This window comes from Prionailurus bengalensis, chromosome A2 (assembly GCF_016509475.1).
Source record: "Prionailurus bengalensis isolate Pbe53 chromosome A2, Fcat_Pben_1.1_paternal_pri, whole genome shotgun sequence".
In the NCBI taxonomy this organism is placed as follows: Eukaryota; Metazoa; Chordata; class Mammalia; order Carnivora; family Felidae; genus Prionailurus; species Prionailurus bengalensis.
In genome coordinates this window covers 10,261,565-10,285,977 of record NC_057348.1, presented here as the reverse complement: position 1 = coordinate 10,285,977, position 24,413 = coordinate 10,261,565, and the positions used below count along the sequence as shown (strand labels likewise).

The 24,413-nt window shown below is 58.3% G+C and overlaps 2 protein-coding genes and 1 long non-coding RNA gene across 7 annotated transcripts; 2 read left to right on the top strand and 1 right to left on the bottom strand.

Annotated features, from left to right (window-relative positions):
* Positions 1 to 2,048: 2,048 nt before the first annotated feature.
* LOC122486994 lies at positions 2,049 to 8,427 on the bottom strand. Its single transcript, XR_006298291.1, has 3 exons — positions 8,152 to 8,427; positions 7,383 to 7,561; positions 2,049 to 3,531 (listed from the first exon to the last, which is right to left on the bottom strand). It is a non-coding gene; the product is annotated as an uncharacterized LOC122486994 (long non-coding RNA).
* Positions 7,390 to 18,730, top strand: GIPC1 (GIPC PDZ domain containing family member 1). Of its 5 annotated transcripts, none has more exons than XM_043586823.1 (9): positions 8,543 to 8,647; positions 10,829 to 10,919; positions 12,640 to 12,727; positions 14,929 to 15,250; positions 16,007 to 16,192; positions 16,292 to 16,472; positions 17,286 to 17,398; positions 17,715 to 17,796; positions 17,927 to 18,730. In XM_043586823.1, exons 4-9 carry the CDS (start codon positions 14,963 to 14,965, stop codon positions 18,076 to 18,078), a joined length of 1,002 nt encoding a protein of 333 aa, XP_043442758.1. In that variant the 5' UTR covers positions 8,543 to 8,647; positions 10,829 to 10,919; positions 12,640 to 12,727; positions 14,929 to 14,962; the 3' UTR covers positions 18,079 to 18,730. The 5 variants fall into 5 exon arrangements, with proteins under 5 accessions (XP_043442760.1, XP_043442758.1, XP_043442759.1 ...); XM_043586824.1 differs by having other exon boundaries at positions 8,604 to 8,647; positions 10,796 to 10,919; positions 12,640 to 12,723; XM_043586822.1 differs by having other exon boundaries at positions 8,604 to 8,647; positions 10,796 to 10,919.
* Positions 18,731 to 18,794: 64 nt separating this feature from the next.
* Positions 18,795 to 23,943, top strand: PTGER1 (prostaglandin E receptor 1). The gene is made up of 3 exons (XM_043586826.1): positions 18,795 to 21,118; positions 22,044 to 23,005; positions 23,576 to 23,943. The coding sequence occupies exons 1-3, from the start codon at positions 20,902 to 20,904 to the stop codon at positions 23,840 to 23,842; spliced, it is 1,446 nt and encodes a 481-aa protein (XP_043442761.1). The 5' UTR covers positions 18,795 to 20,901; the 3' UTR covers positions 23,843 to 23,943.
* The last annotated feature ends 470 nt before the right edge of the window (positions 23,944 to 24,413 follow it).

The window sequence follows — 24,413 nt, the reverse complement described above, 5'->3', positions numbered from 1 at the left end:
ATTCAGACAAGAGGACTGGCCACATCTATCCTGTGACCACTGATGTTAGGGCGTGTGCAGAGGAAAGACAACCCGGCCCTGGGAAGGGTCCCCGCCCCCGTGCCCCACTTGCCCCAGCTCCCACCTGGTAGAAATGGCTGTTCTCTTGGGCTCCAGGAAAAGCCCCTCTTTCCTGGGGTCCTTTTCCCACTTCGTGATTCATGGCTTAGTCATTAGGCACAGTTCCTAAGTGGCAGGTCAACACTAAGCCCTAGGAGACTCAGAGACCCAGCGGCGGGGGGTGGAGGGGAGGGTTCGTTCCCGAACCCTTACCAAGTCAGAAGTTTTAGGTTCCTGGGGCTGCCGTAACAAGGTGCCACAGACTATGTGGCTTGAAACAACGGTAATTCATTCTTCCACAGGACGGGAGGCCAAAAGTCCAAAACCAAGGTGTGAGCAAGGTTGGTTCCTTCTGGAGGCTGGGAGGAAGATCCGTCCTGTGCCTCTCTGCCCCAGTCCCTGCCTCCCCCTCCCGGGGCCCTCCTCCCCCGCCTGTCTCTGGGTTCTCTCTTCTGTCTCTTATAAGGACGCTTGTTAGATTCAGGGGCCCGCCCTAATCCAGGCTGATCTCATCTCAAGATCCTTAACTTAATTACCTCTGCAAAGACCCTTCCTTATTCCAGATTGGGTCACATTGACAGTTTCAGAGACAAGGGTGTATCTTTGGGAGGCCACCATTCAGCCCACTACACTGGGCAAGGCACTGCCCATGACCGTAGGGCTTGGAGGGAAGAGGCCTGGCCCTGGGGGAACAGGCCAGGGGACAGGAGTCTGTCAGAGCTCGAGGATGGGCCAAGGGAGCCGAAGCCCCCACCCCTTGAGTCTCTTAGGCACGCAAGGGGTGTGAGCTGACAAAGGCTGGGCTGAGGAGTGAGGCCCTCGGGTGCCTGGAACAGAGAGGGTAGGACAGGGTAGGGTGGGGCCTGGCCTGGGTGAGACAGGCCGGGTGCCAGAGCCCTGCTGAAGCAGGCCTACAAGCCTGAGGCAGAAGAGAAGCCTGTTGAGAGAGTCTGAGTCAGGAGGGACAGGGCCTGGTTTGCCTTTGCTGGAAGTCCCGGCTGAGGCCCTGGGTGTTTTGTCTCAGTGGGGGCCTAGCTTTCCTTGGGAAGGTATTGGTGGACATCAGTATGACTGGGCCTGACTCCAGATGGGCTACTTCAGCAAAGGGTGTTTTGTGGGCAGATGGCCTTTTTTTTGGGGGGGGGGCTTCAGCAGAGGAGGGGACAGGACCTGACTTATGAGCTCTCAGGCGCCCTCTGGCCGCTGTTGGGGTTGTAGGTCCGGGAATGGAGAGAGGACGGAGCTGGGAGAGATGCCACAAGTCAGCTGCTTGGGGGGGCTGGACGAGGCAACGGGCCAAGGCGGTGGTGGGAAATCACCAGCGATGCATTTGAAAAAGAGAGCTGCCCATTGGCCCTCCAGAAAAGTGCTGCTTCAGGGTTTTATCGTGACATCCTACAATCCAGCAGCAAAAGGCAGCTGCTCGAGCAGAGTCCGAGAGACCTGGGGCCAGAGGACCCAGCCTGGGAAGGGCCACCTCCTTTGCTTCCCCTCCAGGCCCGTCCCGCTGAGACCACGCCTGCCAGGCTGATAGGGGGACCCCAAGCACAGGCCATCAAACTCCCAAGATCACTGTGGCCAGGGCATTGTCCCTCCTTGGTCCTCCCTGTCCCCCATGGCTCAGAGCAGGCCCCCCCCCCCACCCAGAGGGGTATCTTGGGGTTGAAAACACCACACCTATGAGTCACTGTTCAACTTCGAGCTAGTGGCTGCCCCTCTCTGAGCCTCAGCCTCCTCCTCTGTAGAATAGGGGTGATATCCAGTGGGATTATTCATGAAAAGGAGGCAGCACAGACCCTGGTACATAGTAAGAGCTTAATAAAGGTGTCTATTTCTATCATGTTTCTATCATGACATACTGAGGTCATCTCTGTGACCACAACACCATTTAGTAATAGCAGCTGGTGTTCATTGAGCATTTACTATCTGCCCAACACGACTGTAGGCACTTGACACAGAAGAGCTCATTTTATTCTGACGTAATCATAACAGCTTTAGGAGGTGGGTCCTATTATTATTCCCATTTTAGAGAGGAGGAGACTGAGGCACACAGGGCGAAGGGGCTTGCCCGGGGCCACACAGCCGGCGACCAGTAGAGGTGATAGAGAAAAAAGACTGTATCCTACCCCACAACCTGAGGTGGACGAGAGATGGAATAAAAGACATAGAACGAATAGAAGCAAAAGCAAAGCAAAACCATAGAGCGAATAGAAGAAAATACAGAAGAATGACTTTGTGACTTAAGAGAAGAGCCCCTTTAATGAAACATCATGGGTGGAAACCACAAGCGGGTAAGTCCTGTTGTATTGCAGCTGAGAATTTTCTTCCAAGAAAGGATATAATGGTGACACGAATCATCACATGGCAGAATGGGAGAATATGTTCGCAATGCCTCATACTGCACCTACCTCACAGGGCTGTTAAGAGAGTTACACGGCTCAGGAGCACCTGGGTGGCTCAGTAGGTGAAGCGTGCGACTTCGGCTCCAGTCACGATCTCACAGTTTGTGAGCCCAAGCACCGCGTCGGGCTCCGTGCTGACAGCTCAGAGCCTGGAGCCTGCTTCGGATTCTGTGTCTCCCTATCTATGCCCCTCCCAGGCTCCTGCTGTCTCTCTCTCTCTCTCTCTCTCAAAAATAAACATTAAAAAAATTTTAAATAATAAAAAACAAATAGGTGAAAGTAATTTGAGTAGTTCATTTTATGCAGCCCAATACATCCACATTATTATTATTATTATAACGTAGACAGAATAAAAATGAGTTAATGAGATATTTTACATCTTTTACATCTTTTTACATCTTTTCTTTGCACTAAGTTTCCGAAATCTGGTGTGTATTTTACACTTACGGCACATCGCAATTTGTATTTGCCGTATTTCAAGTGCTCATACCTACATGTGGAGAGCAGAGATTTCATGTAGGACAGATCGGATGGGACAGGGCACAGCTAGATTCTATGAGGAGCACATGCAAATCAACGAGTAAAAGACGGCAACCCAAGTGCAAACAGGGCAAAGAATATGAACAGGCAATTTACAAAAGAGGAGAAACTGAAGGCGATCAAGCAAATGAGGAGATGCTCAAAGTGACCTGAAATCAGAGAAATGTGAAAGATAGCAATGGTGACGTCACTTGACATCGAGTCAGAGTGGTAAAAATCAGAAGCTGGATAAAGCTAACAGCTGGTGGAGAGGTGGGTACAGGGGACCCTCTGCACTGACAGAAGGTGTGGCTGGGGGCAGCTAGTCCAGGATGCCACACAGCAACGGACTGTGCCCTGTGATCCAGCATCTCTGCAACCAGGTCTCTCTCCTAGGGAGATTTCCACACAGGTCTCTGAAGGGACATGTCCAAGGCTGCAGTGGCTGGGAGCTGGAGGCTGCCTGATGTCCATCCCCAGGGGACAGAGTCGTAAGACGTGAGGGATGCATCTGTGGAACATCAAGTAGAAATCAGAAGAAAACAGACGCAAGAGATTGACAACACGGATGTATACTGAAGTCCTACTGCAAGACAAGCAAACAAGCAAGCAAGCAATACAGTGCTAACTGGAAAAGGAAAGTAAGAAGCCAAATGTAATAGAATACTCACATAAAACAAGGCACATTTTCAAGGAAACATACAAACAGAAAGGTGCACATTAAGCCCATGGCAGTGTTGGACCAGAGATGGGAGGGAATTGGGGGGTATTTTTCCCTAATGTTTATTTTGAAATTTCCAAAGGTACAGAAAACTCACAAGAAGGGGCACCTGGGTGACTCAGTTGGTTAGCATCCGATGTTTGGTTTCAGCTCAGGTCATGATCTCGAGGTTCGTGAGTTCAAGCCCCGAGTCAGGTTCTGCGCTGACAGTGTGGAGCCTGCTTGGGATCCTCTCTCTCTCAACCTTTCTTTCTTTCTGCCCCTCCCCTGCTCCTGCTCGCTCTTTTGCTCTCTCTCAAAATAAATAAATAAACTTAAAAAAAATAAAAGAGGAGCCCCTGGATGGCTCAGTCGGTTGACGGACCGACTTTGGCTTGGGTCATGATCTCATGGCTCGTGAGTTCAAGCCCTGCATCAGGCTCTGTGCTGACAGCTCAGAGCCTGGAGTCTGCTTCGGATCCTCTCTCTCTTTCTCTCTCTCTGCCCCTCCCCCACTCACTCTCTCTCTCAAAAATAAACATTAAAAAAAAGAAAACTTGGGGCGCCTGGGTGGCTCAGTAGGTTAAACACCTGACTTTGCTCAGGTCATGATCTCATGGTCTGTGAGTTTGAGCCCCACGTGGGGCTCTATGCTGACAGCTGAGAGCCTGAAGCCTGCTTCAGATTCTGTGTCTCCCTCTCTCTCCGCCCCTCTCCACTTGCTCTCTCTCTCTCTGTCTCTCAAAAACAAACATTAAAAAAAAAAAAGAAAACTTAGGGCGCTTGGGTGGCTCAGTCGGTTAAGTGTCCGACTTCGGCTCAGGTCACGATCTCGCGGTTCATGACTTTGAGCCCTACGTCGAGTTCTGTGCTGACAGCTCAGAGCCTGGATCTTGCTTCGAATTCTGTGCCTCCCTCTCTCTCTGTTCCTTCCCCACTGCGCTCTGTCTCACCGTCTCTCTCTCTCTCTCAAAAATAGAGAATAGGGGCTCCTGGGTGGCTTGGTCGGTTAAGCGTCCGACTTCGGCTCAGGTCATGATCTCATGATCCGTGAGTTCGAGCCCCGCGTCAGGCTCTGTGCTGACAGCTCAGAGCCTGGACCCTGTTTCAGATTCTGTGTCTCCCTCTCTCTCTGCCCTTCCCATGTTCATGCTCTGTCTCTCTGTCTCAAAAATAAATAAATGTTAAAAAAAAAAATTAAAAAAAAAAGAGAATAAAAAAATGTATGGAAAAAAAAAAGAAAACTCACAAGAACAGTAAAATAATACCCATATGTTGGGGCGCCTGGGTGGCACAGTCGGTTAAGCGTCCGACTTCAGCCAGGTCACGATCTCGCGGTTCATGACTTTGAGCCCTACGTCGAGTTCTGTGCTGACAGCTCAGAGCCTGGATCTTGCTTCGAATTCTGTGCCTCCCTCTCTCTCTGTTCCTTCCCCACTGCGCTCTGTCTCACCGTCTCTCTCTCTCTCTCTCAAAAATAGAGAATAGGGGCTCCTGGGTGGCTTGGTCGGTTAAGCGTCCGACTTCGGCTCAGGTCATGATCTCATGATCCGTGAGTTCGAGCCCCGCGTCAGGCTCTGTGCTGACAGCTCAGAGCCTGGACCCTGTTTCAGATTCTGTGTCTCCCTCTCTCTCTGCCCTTCCCATGTTCATGCTCTGTCTCTCTGTCTCAAAAATAAATAAATGTTAAAAAAAAAAATTAAAAAAAAAAGAGAATAAAAAAATGTATGGAAAAAAAAAAGAAAACTCACAAGAACAGTAAAATAATACCCATATGTTGGGGCGCCTGGGTGGCACAGTCGGTTAAGCGTCGGACTTCAGCCAGGTCACGATCTCGCGGTCCGTGAGTCGGGCTCTGGGCTGATGGCTCGGAGCCTGGAGCCTGTTTCCGATTCTGTGTCTCCCTCTCTCTCTGCCCCTCCCCCGTTCATGCTCTGTCTCTCTCTGTCCCAAAAATAAATAAAAACGTTAAAAAAAATTAAAAAAAAATAAATAATACCCATATGCTTGCTTACTCTCCTGGCTTCAGCGACAATTGTTACTATTTTGCCACATTTGCTCACACTCTCTCTCCTCCCCTCCTCTATACTAATACTAATGTATAACATATTATGATGTTGTATATAAGATATATACACATATGATTTTCTTCTGAGCTATTTGACAGTCGCAACCATCACAAATATACCACTAAAGAATTCAGTGTGTTTCTCCCGCATATAAGAACATTCTTTTATCCAACCACGGTGCAATGCCCTCATTCAGGAAATTTAACCTGGATATGATATTATCTAAGATCCACCCACATTCAAATATCCTCGATTATCCCCAGAATATCTTTTGTAGCTGTTTCATCCTTTTTTTTTTAAAGAAAATTATCAAGGATCCAATCAAGGATTATACAGTGATTTTGGCTGTCATCTCTTTGTTTCCTTCAGTCTAGAACAGTTTCCTGGCATTTCATGCATTCACCCCTTCATTCATTCGATGAATAGATTGATTTTCCCTTTCATGACATAGATCTGTTTGAAGAGTCCAGGCACTTTTGGTTTTTGGTTTTTGGTTTGGGTTTTTTTGTTTATTTGTTTGCCGGCAGAACGCCCCTTAATCGGGAAGTATCTGGTTGTGTCCTTATGATTAGACTCAGGTAAACACTTTGGACAGGACCAAGTACTTTGCAGGTGTCCTTCTCAGTACATCACAGCAAGATGCATGTGAGGTCAGCCTGTCCCATCCCTGATGATGTTAATTTTGATCATTTGGTTAAAGTGGTGACTGCCAACTTTCTCCATGGTGAATTTTCTGAGGTATCTTTTTCCCACTGTAATTAACAAGTAATTTGTGGGCTGGTCCTTTGAGACTGTGTGAATATCTACTCCCCCACTGAGGAGCCTAGCCTGAATTAATTATTCCTCTACTGGCTGCAAAATGGGGATTTTCTCACTCAGTCTTTCCTTCGGCACATTTTAGCTGGCACTCCAGACTTTTTCCTCCCCCCAAAGGGGCAGAGGTAGCGCTCAGGTCTAAGCTCCTCAGCAGCTGGGCCCCCCAACCTCTTGAGCTGTAACACTGGGTAAAGAGGTGGCCACCTCTGCGCCCTTGGACAACCCCCACACCCCTCCCTGGGCGCCTCATCAGTCAACAGGTGGATCCAGGTGGATTCTGCTCAGGACTCTGCTGTCCCCGTGGCCTCACATACTGTCCTCTTCAGGTGTGTGGGAGGCAGCTCAGATGCCAGGCACAAGCAGGGCAGTGGGTACAGTCCCACAGAGGACACTGGCCCAGCCACAGCAACCGATCACTCAGTGGGGATGGCAGAGGTCAGCAGAACAGGAAGAGAAGGACAATAGCTGTGCCTGTTGCCACGGCAGTGGCAGTGTTTGCCAGCTGGGTGGGGCCGGTCTCGCTCGAAGCCGTCAGTGGCTAAGCCCAGGCCACACTCTCCTCTTCCACTTCTCCCCTCGGTAGGCCCTGGCGGGGCTGGGATGTGCAACAACTCACCCTGGGCACTGCAGAGACCCAGTTATTTAATGAAGCTTGAGCAGAGTCGCAGCCGTTAGGGGCCTCCAAGAACTACAATTCCCAGAACACACAGCAAGCCCCTGGCCCAGCCCCAACTGCCCCAGCGGCCCCGGCTTTGAAGCAGAACAAGGAAATCTCACCTGTCCTGGGAACTCAGCGTCCTGGTCTGCATGAGGTGCGTTCGTGTCTGTGTTTCTTGGACCTCCTCCTGCCTGAGAACTCTCGGTTACAAGCCAAACCTGGCGACGGTGAGATTCACACATGTGTGCTGTCACCCTGCTCTGTGCCAGTCTCAGGACCCGGGCGTGGATGGGGAGCACTGAGATGGAGGAGACAGCCTCATGAAAGAGAAATGGCTTGGGCTGGTTGGGTACCCCTTATAGTCTAGCACCTATTACGTGCTCAGTAAACATCCGCTGGCCTAACCAACAAGCAGACAGTCTATCTCTCCCTTGTCTTCCCTTCCATTACACCGTTTCCCCCGGTTTTGCCAGCTCCTAGGATACGGCACTGTCCTGAAATGTGCTGTATCTCTCTGTCCGGCCTCCAGGCCTTCTGCACGCGCTGTTACGTCTACCAGAAGCACACTCAGCTTCCCCGTTGGTGTGTCTGTAGGCCAGAGCCTGGCACGGAGCAGCAGCACATTAAATATTTGACGAGTGAATGAATGAATGAATGAATGCCCTTGTCCATTGTCCATCCCAGGAAGCAGGGACACTCGGGACCCTCCCTATTCATCTCGATCCTCCGCCCGCTCGCCGGCCTGGAATGAATGCCTCCCTTTTATCCGCTCCGAGGATGGCCGGGCCGGGTCGGGGGCAGACCGGGAGGAGGAGGGGATCGGGGGCTGTCCTGGGCCCCCTCCCGGGTCTCCTAAAGGGTCAGCTTTTCCGGACGTGGGGAGTTTACCTCTTGGCGAAACTCAGCCTCGGCCACCTGATGACCAGCCCCCAGTCCCTCCCGCCCCTTACCACCCAGGACACCCCAGACCGACACTCAGCCACCAGCACGTGGTCCAGGGGCCCCAGCTTCCCATTGGCTGCTCGTCTCCTTCCTTCCCCGCGATTGGGAGGGGCCCAGCCTCAGGTCCCCCCTCCGCGCCCTACGGTGGTACAGCCTGCCGTGGCTTAGGCGGGGTGGGAAGGTCCACTGCGCCGCGGCGCGGGGGGAGTAGGTCGGGAAGAGCCGGGCGAGGCGGAGGGATCCCTTTGGAATGTTTCCGTCGAAACCACCCGGGGCGGGGCGGCATGGCGCGGATTGGCCACGAGCGTCGGACGGCCGCTTCTGATTGGCGGGGCGCGGGCGCCGGCCCCGCCCCCCTGGCCGCGGCTGCGGGAGAGGCCCGGCCCGGAGTTTGCGGAGGGCCGAGCGGGGCGCGCGCAGGGTGGCGGCGGCGGCGGCGCAGGTGAGTGCCCCCCGCGGGCGGGGCGCGGCGCGGCCGCTCCGGGGACCCCAGCGCGGGCCTGCGGGGCCGCAGACGCGCGGGGATCCGGCGGATCGAGCGGGGCGGGGCCGGCCCCAGGGACATGGCTGGAAGTCTAGGTTGGGCGCCAGGATGCCCGAGGCCCCTTCCCAGAGGGGCGCCTGTCTTTCCGCTGGGGGCAGGGTCAGACGCTTCCCGCCGCTCAAACGGGGCCGACAGGCCACCCTGCCCCCTGCGCTCCTCTGGACAATCCCCCTCCCGTTAGGGACAGGCGCGGGGTCGGTATTTGTGAGCCCTGCCTGGGCATCTCCCTGGAGGTGGCCTCGTCCCCATCCTCCAGGGCCTAGAGGAACCTGGGGAGACCGAGGTCCCGACAATAATAATGAAGAAAATCACCCTGGCTGGCACTTGCTGAACGCTTCCATGTCAGGCATTTACCATGCGTATCAGTGGGTCTGAACACCTCATGGAAGGTACGCTTACTTCTTTTAGAGGTGAAGCAACAGACCCAGGAGGTAGAGTGACTTGCCCAGGGTGACACAGCTAGCTAGTAAGTGGCAGATCTGGAACTCGAACCCGTGCTGCAGAGTCCAGATCTGGAGTCACAGCCACTAGACCACATGGCTCCGTGGCCTCTCTGCTTGCTGCTATCCCCAGCCCCCAAGCATACACATCTGGCCACACCTGCTGGTTTTTGCTTTCCCCCTAAGAGGTCACCAGACACCAGCCCTACTTTGCCTCCCCTGAGCTGGAAAGGCAAGGTCTGAATACCAAGGTCCAAAGAAGAGAGTGACGTCTGTGGGGGACATAGGGGACCTGGATGTTGGGGTCCTTTGCCCCCTGGGCCCCTCTGGGAAGCCTGGGCTGAGGCCCTGGGCAGTAGGCGTTCTCCCGGAAACACCCGGGAGCCGGTTTTTCAAGACTGAATCAGAGGCCTCCCCCTCCCTCCTCCTCTCCGAAGCAATATCCTACTGGAAAGGGGAGGCTGGGTGTGGTGTCCCCCCCTCCCCCAGTTTATGTCAGCCCCCAGGAACCCCCTCCCCTGCTTCCTGCTGCCCCCACTGCACTTCTGCGTGGTTGTGGCGTTGCTAAGTTTCAGGCCCTTCCCAGGGAAGAGAGGGTGGGAATGCTGGGATTCCAGCCAATGTGCTTGGCGCCCAAGCTGACGCTCTTTTCCTCCATCCCTATGTTCAGGTTTGAGGGGAGACCGGGAACGTGGGGAGGGGGTGGCCGTTAGCAACCCCACGGCAGGCACGTTCCGAGGATAGGAGGGCTCAGAGTAGGCGGGATGAGGGCATAAGGCACATCCATTCATTCTACACTTACTGAGCACCTACCATGTGCCAGGCACTGTTGTTGGGACAGAGAACACAATAGTGAACAAGACAAAACTCCCAGCTCTGTGGGAGCTGTCATTCTCGTGGACACAACCAAGTTAACAAGGAAATAAAGATCCCTGCAGACGGGAGAAGTGCTCCGTGCTATGAATAAAAGTGCTATGAATAAAATATGAGGGGGTGGCTTGGTAGAATCTGTTGGGCAAGGCGGGGGTGGGGGTGGGGGCTCTTGGAGGAGGTGACTTCAGAGACAGGGTCTGAATGACAAAAAGTAGGCAGCCATGGGAAGATCGGGCAGGGGGCACGGCCAGGGCAAAGGCTCTGAGGCTAGACCGAGCTTGGAATAGTGTGGCTGGGGCACGGGATAAGGCCACAGTGGCCGTTCCGCAGGGGTCTGTGGCTCATATTAAGGAGCTCAGAGCTTTTCTCCCGTGAGGTGGGAACCTGTTGTAAAATTGGAAGCCGGGTAGTGACGCGATCTGGTTTACATTTTAAAATAGAGACACGAAGTTAAATAGCAGCCTAAGACTGGAAGACAAGAGTTCTGCCAGGGCAACGTGTAATTAAGTTCATGGGCCTGAGCTGTCTGGACCACAGGGGCGGTTCCTACAGGCTGGGGCAAGCCAGGGAGGCTGCCTAGAGGAGGTGGCTTAGCATAGGCCTCGGCAGGCAGGCAGAGAGGACTGGGATGTTCCCGGGCAGGGCAGGGGAGGAGGCAATAATCATAATGACAATCATAGTAACAGTTTCCTTAAATTGAATGTCAGGCAAAATGCTTGTTAATGCTAATCAGGTTGTATGCGTGATCTCTTTGGACTCCCATAAGCACCTTGAGAAACAGGAATTCTGCCCATTTTTTCGGATGAGAAAACTGAGGCCCCATCACATGAAGTGACTTGCCCACGGCCACACAGCTGGTAAGTGGCAGGGGTGGGATCTGAACCCAGGCCATCCTGCCTCTTGTAGCCTGAAAGGCAACTTCATTAATCACTCACTTTCTTCACCACCACTATTCCCTCCTCACAGGTAAGGCCATGGAAACTAGCCTGAACCAGGGCAGCAAACGTAGGCAGAGTGAGGAGGCTGGGAACTGGTGATCTGGATGTGGGGGCCCTGGGAAAAGGGGGAAGTTTGAATCTTAGCAACTGACTGAAAGATGGTGGGACAGATGGAACCAGTAGGAAAAATCACCCTTTACGGAACCCTTATTGTGCGCCCACATGCGTGATTTCCTTGGAGCTCAGAGAAGTTAAGACACTTGCCCGGGGTCACACAGCCAGTAAGTGGAAAAGCCAGGTTCCAGACTCATGTTCTCAGCCTCCTGCTAAAATGTATGAGGAGCAGCAGCAGGAGAACCAGGGGAGGGGATGATGAGGATTCGTGGTGGTTTTGTTTGTTTAAGCATCATTGAGTGTGATGAAATACCTTCATACCCCGAGGCAAAAGTTTTGGTTCATTCAGAATTTTCTTTTTTGTCAAATGTTCTGTGAGCGCCTTCTGCGATGGGTGCTGGAGATAGATGGATAACCGATGAAAGGCTGGTCTCTTGGGCGCCTGGGTGGCTCGGTCAGTTAAGCGTCCCACTTCGGCTCAGGTCGTGATCTCACGGTTCATGAGTTCGAGCCCCACATCGGGCTGTGCGCTGACAGCTCAGAGCCTGGAGCCTGCTTCCGATTCTGTGTCTCCCTCTCTCTCTGCCCCTGCCCCGCTTGTGCTCTGTCACTCTCTGTCTCTCAAAAATAAATAAAAACATTAAAAAAAACATTAAAGAAAAAAAAAAAGACCGGTCACTTGAAATGTCTAAGGAGTGCCCGCAAATCAAGAAGAAAAAAGATAGGCATTATGATAAAAAACAAACTGAATGCAATTTTTAAAAGCGGGCAAAGACTTAAACAGGCAGTTTGCAACAGGACAAATCCAACCAGTTCATGAACGTGTTAACAGTTGTTCAGCATCACTGATGATGAAGGGAGTAAAAACGAAACTGCGATGAAAGGTGAGGGAGACACACTCCGTGTCTGTGTGGCCGGATGGAGCACCTACCCTGCACCCAGCACCATGCTGGGAAGTGAGGGCCGAGGATCACAGAGGTGGGGCTTGCGTGTTTGCTGGGGAGACAGTACCCCCTCGAGGGCAGGGACTACAGAGCCAGGCACGGGGACTGGTGGGCTAATGACTATTAGGATCATTCCTTCATCCATCCCTTCATTCATTCGACAAATGCATACTGAGCACCTGCTACACCCCCGGGCACTGTTTTCTGTGCTAAGAATATAGGGATGAGCAAGGCAGACAGACTGCCTTGCCCTTTCCCAAAACAGTGAACGAGAACAGTGGATGAAATCTACATCCCACCTGAAAGAGGTGTGACAGTCTCTGTGTGGATGCCACAGGGCGCAGTCAAGTGCAAAAGCTCGGACACTCGATTGTACCTGGTGTGTTAGAGGGGCAGGGACCGGGCCCGTGTGCCTGGGAGGACCGAGCAAGGGGGAGAGCGGGAGAAGGTGGGGGGAGGGAGGCGATGGGGGCAGGTCTTTTGGGGCGTGTGGGTGGAGGGGAGGACGGTGACTTTTACTGTGAATGAGGTGGGAGCTCCGGGAGGGAGGACAGAGGTGAGACGGGACTTGTGTTTTACAGGATCATTCTGGCTGCCGTGTTGACCGGAGACCGTGGAGGGTGAGGGCAGAAGCCGGGAGACTCGGAGGAGGCAACCGCACTAGTGTAGGTGAGAGATGATGGGGCTGGACCAGGTGCCCCTAGAGGAGGCGGTGGAGAGCAGACGAATGCATGCGGGAGCGAATGAACGGATGCGTGGGTGTGAGTGCAGCGCACTGGGCTTGGCAGAATCCTGGAGGGCTCCCTGGAAGAGGAGAGTTGAAGGGAGGGAGCGGGAAGTCCCCTTTACACAGAAGAATATCGTTTGGCATGATGTGATCCTCAGCACAGCCTGGCCAGGTGAGTGTCCCCGTCTGCAGAACAGGCATCCGAGGCCCAGGGAGAGCGAGTGGCCTAGGGAACCACTTTGCACGTGGGGGGCAGACAGACCCGAGAGTGCTGCCGGCTTCTGTGGCTTAGGGCGGCTTCTGTGGCTTAGGGTGCGTGGCTTGAAAATGAAACCTGACCTCCTTCCCATTCTGGGAAGCCGGCACGGTCGACCCCTCCTATGCCCAGCACTTCTTTAATCCCCGGCCCCCCCCCCCCCCCTTCACGCATCGCTCTCTCTGTTCCAGTTACACGGGCCCCTTGCTGCTCTGTGAGCAGAGTCTGCGAGTCTGCTCAGAGCCCTCCCGCGGCTGCCCCCTTGCTCAGAGCGAAGGCCTAAGTCCTGCCTGGGCCCTCAGGGCCCTGCCCGCTCTGCCCTATCCCTCCCTGCCCTCACCTCCTCCTGCTGTCCCCCTCACCACTCTGTTCCAACTGTGCAGGCCCACTTGCTGTCCCTCAAACACATGCCAAGCGTGTCCCCATCTCAGGGCCTTTGCACTGGCGGTTCCCCCTGCCTGGAGCTGTCTTGCCTCACGTCATTATATGGAGGCTTCTTCCTGTCATTCGAGTCTCAAGTTCGGCTTCACCTGCTCAGAGAGGCCTTCCTTGATTTTGTCAGTAGAAGCACTTGTCTTGTTTTATTGTCTTCATAGCACCCTTAGAAATTATACTAGGCTTTTACACATTGGCTTGCTCGCCGCGCATTTCCTCTGGACTGTATGCTTCGGAAAAGCGTGAACAGAACCCCAGCTGGCGTATACGGCACCCAGGAGAGAGTTAGAAAGAGGCAGGCCTTCCTCCCAGCAAACACATCAGCTTGGCACGTAGCTCGACGAGCCAGAGCAGAGGCTGAGTTTCAGTCCCACTCGCCACCTTGGTCGGGTGCTTTTGCACAGTGAACAACCTGTGGAACTGCATACAGTGCCCCTAGTCAGGGACCTTGGTCATCTTACTGAAGGCAGTATCTAAAATGGTGCATGTCATATAGTAAGTATGCGAAAGATACTTATTTGAAAGGAGGGTGGGAGAGAGAAACTGAGAGAATAGCAGTAGGAGAAAGAAAGAAAGTGTATCAGGACAAGTTTTGCTACAGTAACCGACAACCTCCAAAATCTTACTGGCTGAATCCCACAAAGGTTTATTTTTTTAGTCCTGCTACGTCTCCATTGCAGCTCATTAGGGGGTTCCATTCGTCGTAGTCCGTTGTCACTCGGAGCCAGGCTGATGGCGCTGCCACCTGGACAAATGTGTCAGGTCACCCTGCCCGGGAGATGCAGACCCCCGGGGGCTCTTGATCTAGTACTGAAATGCTTCCGCCCAGAAATGCCATGTGTCCCCTCCTCTCACAGCTCATTGGCCAGCACTAGTCATATGCCTGCCCAGTCACGGGGAGGTCAGTAAATGTCACCTGGCCGTGTGCTTTGAAGGGAGAGTCGGAAACTTTCTGTGCACAGCACCAGTGACTGCAACCAGTAGAAGAAGACGGAGAAACTGGAGGCACCTGGGCGGCTCAGTCAGTGACGCTTCTGCCTCTTGATTTCAGCTCAGGTCTTGGCCTCAGGGTCGTGGGCTCAAGCCCCGTGTTGGGCTCCGCACTCGGCGTGAAACCTACTTTAAAAAAATAATAACGAATAAATATCTAGAAGAATGAAGAGAAACGTAACCGCTCTGAGCCTCCCCTTTCTCGTTAAGTGGGCGTATTCGTAGCAAAACATTGTCCCCATATCACGACGTCGTGTGAGGGTTAAGTAAGGTCACAGAGCACTTTGCACGGGGTCGTAGTAGCTGTTATATGCTGTGGTTACTTCTGAACCGGTACAGAAACGCTGGACCGGGTTTTGAGCCGAGGCCGGTCTGTTCACCGGGTCAGCAGTGTGCTCCTAGTGGGGGAGGGGCGACCCGAGGCCACCGCCCAGGCCCTGAGCCCGCCTTCCCGCCCTGCAGGTCTCCTGAGTGTGCCCCCTGCTGCTCACCGCTCATGCCGCTGGGACTGGGGCGGCGGAAAAAGGCGCCGCCTCTGGTGGAGAATGAGGAGGCCGAGCCAGGCCGTGGGGGGCTGGGCGTGGGGGAGCCGGGGCCCCTGGGTGGGGGTGGGGCGGGGGGGCCCCAAATGGGGTTGCCCCCCCCTCCCCCGGCCCTGCGGCCCCGCCTCGTGTTCCACACCCAGCTGGCCCACGGCAGTCCCACTGGCCGCATCGAGGGTTTCACCAACGTCAAGGAGCTGTATGGCAAGATCGCCGAGGCCTTCCGGCTGCCGGCTGCCGAGGTACCCACCGGGGAGCCGGGCACCAGGGTCCCTGACGGCGGGCTGAGGCCTGGGCGTGCGTCCTGTCCATGAGCTGCGGCTCAGTTGCTGAAGGTGCAGACGCCGACACCAGCTCCCTACTGGAGGAACTGGTGGGGTCACACTGGGTGCTGAGTTCCCATCAGTCATTAGGGCGCCTGCACCCCAGCAAACTGTGGGGAACTGGAGAGTAGGGCTGGGTGCTGAGTTCCCATTAAGCATTGGGAGGCCTGTGCCCCAGTGGACTGCGGAGATGGATGGCCAGGGCTGGATGCTACCTTCCCATGATGCATCGGGAGGCTTGTGCCCCAGTTGATTATGGGGTCTGGCGGTCAGATGTGAGGTTCGTTTCTCTGGGATGCATTGGGAGGCCTGACCCCAAGGACTTGGGGGGCTGAAGGCAGGGGGACAAGAAGGGCCGCGGTGGGATTGAGCAGGAAGTAGATGCAGGGGTCTCGATAGGGGTGGCGGGTATTCTGTGCCCCTTCATTCATTCCACAAGCCCTTTACTGAGCACCCACTGTGTGTCAGGCTCTGTGCCCTGGAACCAGCACAGAGTTTTTGCTAGGACAGAAATCTGGCTCTAGAAGAGCTGCATCCCAGTGGAGGCCAGTCTGGGGGTGGTCAGGCCCCGGGGTGGGGACCCCCAGCCCTTTCCCAGCTCCCTTTATCCCCCCGGGTTATGGTTAGCAAAGGGCGAGGGATGAAGGTGAGGGTTGAGTGTCTCCCCCCATGCAGGTGATGTTCTGTACCCTCAACACCCACAAAGTGGACATGGACAAACTCTTGGGGGGCCAGATCGGACTGGAGGACTTCATCTTCGCCCACATCAAGGGGCAGCGCAAGGAGGTAGAGGTGTTCAAGTCCGAGGAGGCGCTGGGACTCACCATTACCGACAACGGGGCCGGCTATGCCTTCATCAAGGTGCCTGGGGTGGATGGGGACACCCGGGTCCTAAGGGTAAAGATTGGCCGTAGGACCCAAGGGCCGAGCCAAGGGGACTCACGGCTCCTTTCCCCACAGCGCATTAAGGAGGGAAGCGTGATCGACCACATCCAGCTCATCAGCGTGGGGGACATGATTGAGGCCATCAACGGGCAGAGCCTGCTGGGCTGCCGCCACTACGAGGTGGCCCGTCTGCTCAAGGAGTTACCCCGAGGCCGCACCTTCACGCTGAAGCTCACAGAGCCCCGCAAAGCTTTTGGTGAGGGGGCTGCCCCCCGGAACCCCTGTCGTCGCCCTATTCTCTTGGGTTCAGGCTACAGTGGCAGGGAGCCACCAGCAGGTGGCGCCCAAACCCAGCCAGCTGCGGTGCAATGGAGGGGTAGCCCCGCCCTGCCCTGGGGAGGGGTGCTGGCTCTCTGCCCAGCCCCGGAGGGCCAGAGCAAGGAGGAAGTTGCCCCCCCCCCCCCCCCCCCCCCCCCCCCCCCCCCCCCCCCCCCCCCCCCCCCCCCCCCCCCCCCCCCCCCCGCACCCAGCTTCCCGGAACCATTAGCCCAGCCAAGCGCCCCCAACCCTGGCGAGCCCCCCCAGCCTGGAGAGGCCAGGGTTGGCTGCCCTGTGCCAGTACCCCCTCTTTTCCGTCTGGCTTCACTAACTCTCTGGAATGGGCCTGAGGCCCCCGAGGTTGGGGGTGGGGGACTCTCAAATGCTTCCCCCGGCAGACAGGACTGATCCTTGGCCCAGCAGCTATATCTCCTTGGCCTTGGGGAGAGCAGCTCAAGACCCAGGCCCCACCCCCTTCCTGTCCCTCTTGCCCTGGGAACAGGGCCCCCTTCTGTCTCCCCTCCAGCCTTTTCCATTCTCAGCCCCTGGCTGTCCCTCCCCAGTCCATGCCAAGCCTGAGTCGGGAGTCCTGCCCTCCTGGGGTCACCTCAGGCCCCATCTCCCCAGAGCCTGCAGAAGCTTCGAGAAGGTAGAAGAGGGTAACTGAGGCCAGGATGCCTGGGGTCCTGCCCAGGGCATGCTGGGATTGGGCTTCCCCGACCCTCACTCACCCCTCGCCTGCCTCCCACAGACATGATCAGCGTACGCTCAGGGGGTGGCCGCCCTGGCTCTGGCCCCCAGCTGGGCACTGGCCGAGGGACCCTCCGGCTCAGATCCCGCGGCCCCGCCACAGTAGAGGATGTGGTGAGTGCTCTAGCCCAGCCCGATCCCTCCTTCCCTGCGTACCCATAGGTGGCCGCATCCTTTGTTAGCTGAGGACCTCGGAGCACTAGATGTATCATCTACCTCTGCCACATCCCAGCTCTGGGACTTTTGCTGGGCAAGTGGGCCTCAGTTTCCTTGCGTGTAAAATGGGACGATAACACCCAGGGTTGTGGTGAGGATGAGCCGTGGCTTAATACACAGGAAGTGGTGAAAAGATCGTGCGGCACTCAGTAAGTACGATGGCAAACGTATTCACATCACTGTGGTGTCGCTGTCCCTCCTACCCACCCCCCAGCCCTCAGCCTTTGAGGAGAAGGCCATTGAGAAGGTAGATGACCTTCTGGAGAGTTACATGGGCATCCGGGACACGGAGTTGGGTGAGTGGGGACACCTGGATCTGGGGATGGGTGCGAGTTTGGGGGAGGGGCTTCTAGGTCCTGCGGGGCTGGGTGTCTCCTGGGTACCTCTGCCATCTGTGCTTCCATTCCGCCCCCTACCCTTGTCCAGCGGCCACCATGGTGGAGCTCGGAAAGGACAAGAGGAACCCGGATGAGCTGGCGGAGGCCCTGGACGAACGGCTTGGTGACTTTGCCTTCCCTGATGAGTTTGTCTTTGACGTCTGGGGTGCCATTGGGGATGCCAAGGTTGGCCGCTTCTAGGCCTCCCTCCAGACCTCTCAGTGACCTGGCTCCGCTTGGTGGGAGCCCCCTATGGGAGGGACACCGTGGCCTGGACCCCAGCATCCGGCTTGGACCTGGCTCAGCAGCCCGAGGATGATGCAGAGTGGAGGTGGCGCCAGGCCCCTGCCCCACTCCAATCGGTACCACCCCTCCCCAGCTCCCGCCCTGGGTGGGGTCCCCGGTCCCCCCTTGCCCTGTTCCCCACCTACCTCAGCCGGGCCGGGCGCGGGGAGGGACCAGCCAGATTGGGCGTCCACCCCCGCCCGCAACACTTTCCGCATCAGCTGCCAAACTGGTCCCTCTGTCTCCCTGGGGCCTGTTTTGGGGGTCGTGACCTCCCTAGTTTCCTGCTGCAGGGAATGCAGAAGGGGGGCATCCCCCCTCAGCAAATGCAATAACGCCCTCCCCCTCCGCGCCCCCCCCCCCCCAGAGGAACCCCCTCGCTGTGGAGTCTGTTACCTCTGCATTTGAAATACTAGTCTGCTGTGAACCCCCCAACCTCTCTCCCTCCCCTGCCCCCTGTGTCTCCCTCAGCCCGGGCCCCGGACAGAAGGGGCAGGAGGGAGGATGGCGGTGGGCTTTTGTATCTGAATTTGCTGTCTTGAACATAAAGAATCTATCTGCCGTTGGACCTGTGTGGCGGCTTCGGGGTGGGAGAAGGGGGTGAGCCAAGGCTGGGAAAGAATGTAGCAGCTGAAATCCATCCCCTTCAGGCTCCAAATTGAATTAGGAGCCTGCCTGGGCCACCCTCCCCCCGCCCCCCACACCCGTTCTGCCTGACGAGGTTTCTGGCCGTGGGCCACCAGGCTTCCTGTCAAAGGCTGGAGCTTCTCGGCCTACTGGGGTTCAAGTCTTGCTCCCTCTTGAACGAAGCTCCCGCCACCTCAAGCCTGAGGCGAGCCGTGGGCGCAAGACTGTGGGCTACAGCCCGTCCCAGCCCCGGGGCCGTGGGGAGCACCAGGGCCCGGAGGGGTGTGGAAGCCTGGCTTGGGAAAAGAAAGATGGCGGGCCCAAGATGGAGGCCTGCCAGGGCAAATGCTGTGGGCAGGAGCCCTGCCCCCCAAGACCGAGGGGAGCAGTCATGACGGAGCCCCCGCTCCTGCCCGCTCTGGACGTGTGGGGTCCGCTGGCGTCCACGGTGCACCATGTTTTGCACTGGACATAAACCCCGCGTGCTTGTTTTGACAACCCACTTCATCCTCAAGGATTTGAGTGGGGATCGAGGAAGGGGGGTGGGACCCTGGCCAGACCTGGAGGGAAGGGCAGGAATTGAAGCAAGGGGGGCCAGGCCAGAGGTCCCGGCAGGAATGTGTGAGCTCAGCCCGCTCCCCTCTTCCATCCCTATTTCCAACAAGAGGGTGAGGGGCCTGCCCAGGAAAGGGCAGCTGGGAGGACCGGCTGGGCCTGGGGTGTGCGCGCGGCCCGCAGTTGTGTTCTTGGGGTGGGACGGAGACGGCTGATGTTGGGGTCCCAACACCCACGGGTGCCCCCTGTGTCCGTGCTGGTAAACAGCTTGGGTCGCGCCTCCGTGTTTCGAGAGTACGTCTGTGTCTCTCGGGGAGTTGGCCGTCTGTGACTCTGCTGAGGGAAGAACGTGACTGTCTCCGTGTTCCCGGGTGTCTGTGGGTGTAACTGGCGGCACCTCTGTGTGGAGGGCGGCCGAGGAGGCGCGTCTCGACGTGGCCGAGGCCGCGAGCGAGGGTGTCCCTGCGCTTTTCTGTTTGCGGGGTAGGTGTTGACCAGCTAGATCCCAGGATGTCCAGGAGGTGCAACCCATTGTGTCTTGGGTGCATGCAGTGTACCGGTGGGCCCGTCTCGGACTGTGAGGGGGTGTCTCCGGGTGATACAGACTGTGGCTGTCTCAGTGCTGAGACTGGGTCCCGCAGCGCTAAGGGGCCTGCGTTTCAGCGCGTTGGGAGAAGTCTGAGCCAGTGACTGTCGGGGCATCTCTGGGGGGGACACTGTCTCAGTGAGTTCACGGGTAGGACGACAGGTGACCCCAAGGCTTTGAGGAACGTGGCTGCTGCTGTGCTGGGGACAGAGTTGACAGTATCTGATCTCAGGGTGTTAAGGGGTATGATTGTGTTGTTTTAGGATGGGAGACTGTGTGTGTGTGTGTGTGTGTCCCCTGCTTCTCAGGGCAGGAGGGGAGGTCGCCGTCATGTGTCCACAGGTGGCTTGGGACTTGTGAGTCCCAGGAGATGGTCCCCTGGTCACCAGGCATCTTGGTTCCCCAGCCCGCCTTCAGCCTCCCCCACTCCCCCTCCCATGACTCGCCCGCTGGCCCTGGCTTGGGCTTTAAGCCCCTGTGTAAATAGTGGGCGGGTCTCCAGGCCAGGCTGGGCCTGATCCAAGCTGGTCTGCCGAGGCATTGCCTGCCACCGCCACCCCCACCCCCACCCCCACCGCCCCAGCATCCATGAAGGCTTTGGCAAGACAGGAGGGTGTTGCTGCCTCCCAGCAGGGCTAGCCCCCACAACCTGGCCGTCTCCACGGAGGCAGTGGCACCCCCTGCAGCCGCCCCAGCCCGCCCTGGGCGATGCTCACATTTTCCAGTGTTTAGATTTTATCCACTTTATTAATGAGGCAGGCAAAAGGCCCGCGCCTGGGGGCGGGGGGGGGGGGAGGGTGGAGAGGGCTATTCCCGCCCTGCCAGGGGGAGGGAGTCATGGGGGACCAGGCCAGCTCCCCGGGAGCCCCCTTCCTGGTGGGGCAGCTGGGGTTCTGAGTGGCCGCTGCCCGTTGCCAGGAGCAGAGAGAGAGGTCACTGTCACCCCAGGCTCCCTGCGGGCACGAGATGGGATGGCTGAGCTGGGGAGATGGGGTGGTCGGAGAGGCCCCTGGAGGCCGGAGAGGGCAGCGGGAGGAGGCCAGGAGCTGAGGAGCCGCCCTAGGAGGGAGGGAGAGGGAGCGGCCTGCCTTCCTGCCTGCTTGCCGGAGAGCTCTGGTGCGCAGAGCTCTGGGGCGGCGCGTGCAGCCGGCAGCAGGCTATGGGGGCCTGGAGCCCCAAGCCGAGTGGGTAAGAAAAGGGGGGCAAGAGTGTCCCTGGTGGGGGAGGGGGGCTTGGAAGGATGGGGCCGTGGCTACCTCAGTCTCTCTGTCCCATGTTCTTGACTCTCAGCCCCGTCGGTCTGTCCCTGTCCGTCTTACCATCTGTCCATCCGCCCTTCCCACCTGGCCAGCAGGCAGTTCTGCCCTCTCAGCCCTCACCACCAGGGCATCCAGAGATGGGTGGTGCTGGGTCCGCCTTGAGGCCTTTGGGGCAGGGACGTGGAGCTGGCAGGAACGGCACCGTGGGGCATCCGGGCGGCTGTGGTCGGGGGTAGGGCCAGGGTGACCCAGTAACAGGTCTCTGAGGTTGCAGTGTGGGGGGACAGGGACTGTAGGGACAGAGACGTGGCCTTGGGGAAAAGGACAACGCGGTGGGGAGAGATGTGCGCCTGGCGGCAGAGGTGGGGCTGTGAGCATCAAACGTGGGACTGGACCAAAGGTGACCTGGTGATCGTCAGGAAAGGGCAGTGAGGGCAGGTGGGCCCTGGGGTCAGAAGTGGGTCAGTGGGCATCGGACAGAGCCAGAGGCCGGGAATTGGCCGTGGTGTAAAAACGGGAGGTGGGTGCCAGCGGTGGATCTGTGAGGCCCAGAGGTGGGGACACGGACCCGGAGGAAGGCTGGAGCCGGAGGAACCGGGGTGGACAGAGCAGGCGGGGAGCAAGAGACGGGCTGATGGGGCAGAGGAGGAGAAAGGGTCGGGAATGGGGCAGTCGTGGTCACCTGGAGTTGCCACGGGCAGCAGGTGGACGGGAAAATGCCAGTGGCCTCAAATGGGTCCCGACGATCTGAGGTGGAGGCAGCCACCCGCTAGGCTCAGCTTGACGATGGGATGGCCTGGGATGGCCGTTGCGCTCCTGGCCGGCCTCACCGTGCCCTCCTCTCCTCTCCCCAGCCCCACCCCCGGCACCTGACATGAGTCTCTGCGGGCCCCTCAACCTGAGCCTGGCAGGCGAGGCGACCATGTGTGCGGAGCCCGGGGCCCCCAACGCGTCGGCCGGGCCGCCGGCCGGGCGGGCGGGCGCCTCGCCGGCGCTGCCCATCTTCTCCATGACGCTGGGCGCCGTGTCCAACGTGCTGGCGCTGGCGCTGCTGGCGCAGGCCGCGGGCCGCCTGCGGCGCCGCCGCTCGGCTGCCACCTTCCTGCTGTTCGTCGCCAGCCTTCTGGCCACCGACCTGGCGGGCCACGTCATCCCCGGAGCCCTGGTGCTGCGCCTGTACGCGGCGGGCCGCTCGCCGGCCGGCGGCGCCTGCCACTTCCTGGGCGGCTGCATGGTGTTCTTCGGCCTGTGCCCGCTGCTGCTGGGCTGCGGCATGGCCGTGGAGCGCTGCGTGGGCGTCACGCGGCCGCTACTGCACGCGGCGCGCGTCTCGGCGGCTCGCGCGCGCCTGGCGCTGGCCGCGCTGGCCGCCGTGGCTTTGGCGGTGGCGCTGCTGCCGCTGGCGCGAGTGGGCCGCTACGAGCTGCAGTACCCGGGCACGTGGTGCTTCATCGGCCTGGGCCCGGCGGGCGGCTGGCGCCAGGCGCTGCTCCCCGGCCTCTTCGCCGGCCTCGGTCTGGCCGCTCTGCTCGCCGCGCTCGTGTGCAACACGCTCAGCGGCCTGGCCTTGCTGCGCGCCCGCTGGCGCCGCCGCTCTCGACGGCGTCCTCCGGCGAGCGGCCCCGACAGCCGCCGTCGCTGGGGGGCGCGCGCGCCCCGCTCGGCCTCCGCCTCGTCCGCCTCGTCCGTAGCTTCGGCCGCCGGCGGCTCCCCGGGCCGCGGCTCAGCGCGCAGAGCCCGCGCTCACGATGTGGAGATGGTGGGCCAGCTCGTGGGCATCATGGCGGTGTCGTGCATCTGCTGGAGCCCGCTGCTGGTGAGGGGCGCACACGCCCCTCCGGCCGGGCTCCTTCCTGTCTCCCCCCCTCCCCCCCATCCGTCCCACCCTTTTCCATCCTAGGATCCCTGGGTTCTCTCTGCGTTTTCCAACCACGGTCCCACCCCCTCGAGGCTCCACCTGTCACGCAGCCCGCCCTTTCGTCCCTCCCTCTCATCTCCCACCCCTCCACCCAGTCCCCTTGTCTTTCTCCTGCCTGGGGTCTTTGCAGTTCACCCTACCCACTCGAGCCTCCTCCCCAGCCCCCTTCCGTCACCACGCTGCCCCGTTTCTCTCCCCCTTCGGTCCCCTGTCTTTCGGGATACCTGGGACTTCTCTCCTTTTTTTTTGCTCGAGCCGCCACTCGCTGAAGGCCTTTGCTTCCGCCACACCTTCTCCCTCCTTCCGGAGCTCCTTCCCACCAGGACTCCCATTTACCCTCCCGGTGAGCCTCTGCTCCTCTTCACAGCCCCCTTACTTTCCAGCCACGCTTCATCCATCCCAGCCCCACCCTTGGCCAGCCCCCTTCTCTCACACCTGCCCCACTGCTCACACCCGCTTCTCCCGCAGGTGTTAGTGGTGCTGGCTGTCGGGGGCTGGGGCTCCGGCTCCCTGCAGCGGCCGCTGTTTTTGGCTGTGCGCCTCGCTTCGTGGAACCAGATCCTGGACCCCTGGGTGTACATCCTGCTGCGCCAGGCCGTGCTGCGCCAACTGCTTCGCCTCCTGCCCCCGAGGGCCGGCGCCAAGGGCAGCCCTGCAGGGCTGGGCCTAACCAAGAGCGCCTGGGAGGCCAGCTCGCTGCGCAGCTCCAGGCACAGTAGCCTCAGCCACCTCTAGGCGCGCCAACAGCCCCAGCGGCTGAGTCAGACCATCCCGGGCCGGGCCCAGGTGGGGCCGCAGCGCTGAGCCCTCGGGGGAATAAAGCCATGTTGCGGACATGCGCAGGGCATGTGTCCGGTCGGGGCTGCAGCGCCCCTGTGACCGCGCGGGGGTGACAGAGGCGCCGCATGAACCTTCGGGATGTGCAGTTCTGGGACCTGCCAGGCAGAGGCGCAGACACGCCAGACGCGGAGTTAGAGCTGCCGGAGCATGCGCAGAAAGCCACGGCCGCAGCCCGAGGGCCCGGGCTCCCGTCTGGAGCAGAGCGGCTGGCCGTCCCAGAGCCGCCAGGGGCGCTTTTTGTCCTGCCACCGCCCAGACTGACCCCAGCAACAATTCTCTCATTGTGACCCTGAGCTCCCCCAACACATCCTCAAGGCCCTACCCCCAATCCACACCCCATCAGGGCCTCCAAACTCCAAAATCCCTAAACACAGCTCCGAGCCATGTCTGTCCCATCCCGGCCAACGCACGATCCCCACTATAATAGCCCAGAGTCCCCACCTTCCCTTAACCCTCATCAAGCGAG